This window comes from Castanea sativa, chromosome 9 (assembly GCF_040712315.1).
Source record: "Castanea sativa cultivar Marrone di Chiusa Pesio chromosome 9, ASM4071231v1".
Taxonomy (NCBI): Eukaryota; Viridiplantae; Streptophyta; class Magnoliopsida; order Fagales; family Fagaceae; genus Castanea; species Castanea sativa.
Window position 1 is genome coordinate 43,222,017 of NC_134021.1, and position 6,355 is coordinate 43,228,371.

The following is a 6,355-nucleotide window of genomic DNA, read 5'->3' on the forward strand; positions in this document are numbered from 1 at the left end:
AACTTTGCAACCATAGATTGGCGACTGAAATTGTATACTAGAAGAGAAATACAAGGAATGCTTCCAGCACTTAATCAAAGACAACATGAATATGAGCCCATCTTTTTTCTCAGATGCTAACTCTAAAGGTCCAGTTAACACTTGCTTCCTAACATTAAAACCTGTTCCCCACAGGCCACAACAAACTTCAGATCCCAATTTTTGTTTTTTTTTTCCTTGTCTGTTAACTCAATCTCCTAGCTAGAATATATCCCTAGTAATATGATCAATGAAAGAATCCAACTCCATGCGTGAAACTCCACCTTTTTCAATGGACTGCCTGACAGCACCGCCCAAATCCACTGTCCTCTTCCTTATATCATCCCCTTCTTTTGATGCCATCAACAATTTCACAGCCTTTTCTATAGTGGATGATGGCACTAGCTCATCTCTACGTGACCAGTCCTTCACAACAATACCAACTTTGAGCAATTTTGTTATCAAAACAGTGTTTCTCGGCTGATCTGAGGCCATTGGCCATGCTGCTAGTGGTACCCCCATAGTGATACTTTCCATGCAAGAATTCCACCCACAGTGACTCATAAATCCGCCAGTTGATGGGTGACTTAGAATTTCCAATTGTGGTGCCCAATCTTTCACTACCATTCCTCTATTTTTAACTCTCTCTTCAAACCCTTTTAGAATTTCATCTTTTCTAAGCTCTCCATTAATAAAAACATCACCTTTATCAGCATCCCTTAATACCCAGATGAACTTTTGCCCACTTTTTTCCAACCCAATTGCTAGCTCCTTCATTTGCATGTCTTCCATAGCAGTTGTTGTCCCAAAAGACACATATATCACTGAATTTGGTGCCTCTTTGTCCAGCCACTCCAAGCACTTGTGCCTTCCATTTGAACCTATGTTTCTCACTGGATTGAATGGTCCAATAGCCCAATGCTTCTTGCCTCCCTCTAGCGTTTCCATTATGTCCATGTAGTTACCTTCTATGACCCTGCATGTGTTGTAAAGGACACCAGAGCTTAACTTTTGGAACTCTATTTGTAAAGAAATAAAGTTTATGAAGTCTTTTGTGTAACAACCTTCAGTGGATGGAAGGCCTTTTGGGACTAACTTGGCGTGTGTTTCTAATTCTAAAGGTTTGCCCATTGCTTCCCACAAATACAAAAAATAAGTAAAAGCAGATACACTATGGAAAGTGTATGACTCGGCGTTTGGAATAGTAACCAAGTCTTGCACCACTGAGGCCATCATGGAATCGTTGATGACAATGATTCTTGTTGCTCTTGATGAAAGTTCACGTAAAAGTGAAGCCAAGGGGTCACGAAGATGCAAGGAAGCATTGAATAATGGTTGGAGATGTGAAGGGAACTTGTTTGGTGAATTGGGATTGGGTGGTGGGGTGAGAAAAGGTGGGATTTTGAGGTCATGAAAATGGATGTTCGAAACTGAATTCGGGTCCCAACCGTGGACTCGAAGCATAGCTTGGCGGTTGTGTGTGGCAGTGCAAGCAAAGTGAACTGGAATATTGTAGGCTATGATAAGACGTGAGAGGTGGAGGAGCTGGTTGAGATGGCCTTGTGCTGGAAAAGGTACCATGACCACCACAACCTTGGTTTTGTTTAGGCCGCTGTTAGCCATGGTTGAAAGTTGGAAAAAGTTTACTATGTGTATTGGGTCTATCTTCTAGGGGGTTGGAGGGGCTTTGGAGATTTGTGTTCGGGGCTTTATAAGCAAAAAATATCGAGATTTCCCCCTCCAAGATAATAATGAATAATTCAATTTGTTGTTAACTTTATCCTTTAAAGTTATGCATTCATTAATTACAATGTCACATCCTTGGTTGTGTGAAATTAAAATGCATTCAAAATAGTACCGTGACACATGATAATTATTAATCAATATGGTGTCTCTTTAATCTCTAGTGTCAAAAATAGACTGAAAATAACTTCTTATCTTGTTGTTTGTTATAATTATTATTACATTTGACAAATTTGGACACATGGCAGCATTGTATTGAGTCTAATGCACATGATACTGAACTTAAGTGGACCCTTTAGAGCTAGTAATTAGTGTTTGTTTCACTTTTGAAATTTGATACAGTTGTCAATGTTTTTATTATTATTTAATATTCTTTTCCATTTATTTGTCAACATTAATTATAAATGTCTTTTGGTTATGACCAAGGGACACATTAAAAAAACAGATAATTTTCTATTTTTCTTTATTTATTTATTTTTGGATGTTATAAAAAAAAAAAAAAGAAGAAGTTGGTCCCGTCTTCGTTGTATTAACATAATTGTAATTTGTAAAGACTAAAAAGATGCCCATCTTGTCTTCCTCAATGCCTAAAACTTGTTTCTTGCCATAGCAGGAAAAATAGTCAAATATGATTAGTTTATGCAACTTGTTCTTCTATTGGCTTTATTGTATTTAGCTAATCACATCTCTCTTAAGACTGTTCTTTTTGTTTCTTCCTCTTCATTGGACCAAATGGTATACATCACTAAAAAAGTAAAATCTCTTCATATACATTACCTGTACAGCACTATTCCTTCCAAGAAGCCCACCTCCATGAACCATGAACCATCAACTTATTTTGTCCGTTTTGAAGAGAATTGACTTTTACTTATTTGCATAATTATTTAAATATATATATATATATATATATATATATATATATATACACACACACATATACATATATATGCATAAAAATTAAGATCATAGTCAAGCTTAATATAAGCTGCTAAAAAATTCTACCAAGTAAATAGGCTTACTTCTCAAAAAAAAGAAAGAAAGTAAAAAGGCTTGCTTCTGCTACCACGTAAATAGGCTTCTCAAAAAACAAAGAAAGTAAACAGGCTTGCTTCTGCCTATTTTGGGCTGAAATAGATTGGGTTAGTACTCATGCATATGATTATACATTAACCGAATTGTTTATAAATAAGAATAATATTGGAGATATAAGCTATTTTACAAATTGTTAATCTGATGAGTAATTAATGGTAAGTAAAAAAATGATATTAATAGTGCAGTTTAGATGAAAATTAATAAAAGGTTAACCACATCAATATTTTGTAAAAATGTTGTAAAATAGTTTGTGACTATAGCATTCCTCTTATAAATAATTTAAACTTTTTAAATATATTACAAAAAATAATTAAAAAAGTAAAGTAAGAAATAAAAAGGACATGATTAACGCAATCTTGCAAATTATGTCAATCTGGCATTTTATAGGAAGGTTGACATCCGCCAAAATTCTTAAGAAAATTTTTGTGAGTAAATTACGACCAATCTAGCATTTTATGAGAAAGACCGATAGTGTTCATGTAGCCAGCAAGGATTTTCGTTCTTTATTTTTGATTTCTTTGTGTCTCACTCTGTTTTTTTTTTTTTTTTTTATCTCTGGTTTTGCATCTTTTTTAATTGTTTGTTTTCTAGGTTCTTTTGTATTTCATTAAAACTGGTTTGTCCTCCTCCTGTTATTTTATTAAATCATATTTCTCGTATTTGTTATTTCTCCTTGTCAAGTTTACAATTTAATATCGTTACTTCTTGTTTGTTTCCTCACTAATTATCTTTCTATGTTATTCTATTGTCCTATTTTATAGTTCTGTGCAGAGCAGTGTAGCCCTCCTCTGTATGGGTTAGGGAGGTCAGATCCTCAGAGGCCTTCTTCATGGGTCTTTGTTTTTTGTTTTAGAGTTTGGCTTGAACGGTGACGTTTAGGCTAGAGGTTTGTGTTTTAAGTTTAGGTATCAAACTACGTAGTTTTGATTGTGCTAGCTTTTAATTTGGTCATCACTGAAACTACGTAATTTTGGAGTTGATTTGGCAAAAATAAAACATGTCAGCATGGTGATGTGTCAGTTAATGGCAAAAACTAACCATGGAAGGTAAATTGCTAACGGAACTAAATTTTAGGGTATAAAATCAAGTTCATGAAACATTGGGGTGTAAAATCAGGTCAACACCAAACTTTAGGGATGTAATTTGCAATTTACCCAACATATATAATTTTTTTTAACGACTACATAATGAGTTAGAAAAAATTTAATTTAACCCAACACCTCCAGCCTTCACCACTACTTGCACACATATTTAGCCCAATATCTAAATCAATTTATATTAACCCATTAAATACCACAATTAAAAAGAATAAAATAATCTTTCTCTTTTGCAACGGGGAATTAAACATTTTCACTAACTCCTCATCTTCTATATTTACTCACACATCTTTACATTTATATTGTAATAATTATTCATTTTAATTAATTAATATTAAAATGCTCCCACAACTAGTTCAAAAGGAAAATTGTATCCATTGTTTATATGATACAAAACTACAAATTGACTCAATACACATCCCATACGTGTGTCAACTCATGCCCATGCAATACTGTCACAATCTAAATCCAATCATACAATCATCAAATTAAAAATATATTATTGTAGATAATTTATGTGCAAATTATTGGTGAAAGTCTATGCTATTATATATTAGGGTAAATGTTTCGTTGGACGACAACCCAAGGATTTCTAGATACTGCATTCTTTTCCCTTCAAGGTAGGGCAAAGAAAGATGGTTGTAGCTTTCGATTCTTATTAAATTATTTCTTTCTTAGGGGAAAAAAATCAACCCAAGGATTTTTCTAATGTTAAATAATTTTATATGCTCCATCGAACTACCTAATGTTATCTCTAGCGTCTTCTTTGAATTTAAAATAATGGCATCTTTTCTTTTCTTTTTCTATTTTTATTTTTTTCATAAAAGATCTATAGCCGGATTGAGTCCGGACAGAACTAGAATTTTATCTTTAAGGGGCCAAATCTTGGTTAAAAAAAAAAAAAACCATTCAAGAATTAAAAGATATCTTAAAATTCAAACTAAATAAATACACAAAAAATACTGCATCCTCCCTTGAAAGTTACCATGACTTTTGAGTGAAGTTGTGGTGTACCTTTGTGTTAGAATATTTTTCCCTCTCTCTTGTGTATGTGTGTGTTTATTTCTCCAAAAAATAAAAAAAATACACAAAAAATAAAACTAGCTAATATTTAGTATGGAATTTTTTTTTGAGAAGATGTACGGAAAAATTTTAATTTTTTTTTGATAGGGGCAAAATTTTAATTAAAATAATAGATACAAAACAAATATTCCTTAAATATTTTAACTTATTCTTTAATCTTTCAAAATGAAAATTAATGTTTTTTTTTTTTTGTGAAACAAACTTAATGTTTCTTTAAATCCCTAAAATTATCTACAATTAATGTTGTACTAAATTTCATAATGATTTATCTTTTAATATACAAGATCAAAGATTTTAATAGAAAATAGTCTTCCATTTTGTTGCAAAATCTAGTTTTAACAATAGAGAGGTGCTACGTCCACAACATTTTTACAACAAATCATAGGTGGTTAGTTGTTATTGGTTCAAATTTGAACCTAACACTAAGATTACTTTTTTGCCCCAACAATAACAACCAGTAACATCCTGCCACTTAGGATTTGTTGTAAAAATGTTGTGAAAATGTTGTGGACATATTATTTCTCTTAACAATATTTACGATTAAATGCTCATTCCCTGTTTGCATTTGTGGCCCTTATATACTAGCTAAGTATGGACACAACCATTCAATAAACAAGCTGGTGGGCTATTGATTTTGTAGCCCTTATTTATATACTAGCTATAGACACAATCCAAAAATACTTAACAGTATTATACTCATAATGGTGGAGCTCCCTTTTCAATAATATATATTTTTTGATCTATGTAATTTTGTGGATAAAACTTAATTACTAACAAAAAAAATCATCAATTCTAAAAAGACTCATATGGCTCTCGAGGATCTAAGGTTGAGCTAAGAATAAGTAAACATGCTTACTAAAAATATTATTTAACTCCTATGGTTGAGCATTTACTACAGTATAAGAATATCTAATTGTTATTAATTACTCAATTAGAAAGTCATGTTGCGGATAGAAACATGAAACACTCAAATCCTTTGTTTACACTACTGTGCACTCTCAGCATGATGGTTACTCAACAAGTATAAGCGTTTGTGGGGTGCAGGGGGCAAAGGGTGCTTGGAGTTCAAGTTTCCAAGAATGAGTTTTACACGCATAACTTAAATTAGGTTATAATAGAATTCTATCTTAAATTAAAAAAAAAAAAATCCTTTCCTTATAATTTTGGGTTAAAAAAAAGAAAGTAAAAGAAAACTAACAACAAAACTGTCATGTTACATAAACAATTATAACTCATAGGTTATTTATTTTTTCTCTTTGAAAGTTCATAAGGAAATAGAATGGTATTGAATGATCATAAATGAATAGAATGAAATGTATTTA

General features: G+C 32.1%; 1 protein-coding gene across 1 annotated transcript; it reads right to left on the reverse strand.

Moving 5' to 3' along the window:
- Positions 1–1,676, reverse strand: LOC142610148 (zeatin O-glucosyltransferase-like). The gene has a single exon (XM_075781875.1). It carries the CDS (start codon positions 1,639–1,641, stop codon positions 241–243), a length of 1,401 nt encoding a protein of 466 aa, XP_075637990.1. The 5' UTR covers positions 1,642–1,676; the 3' UTR covers positions 1–240.
- Positions 1,677–6,355: the final 4,679 nt, after the last annotated feature.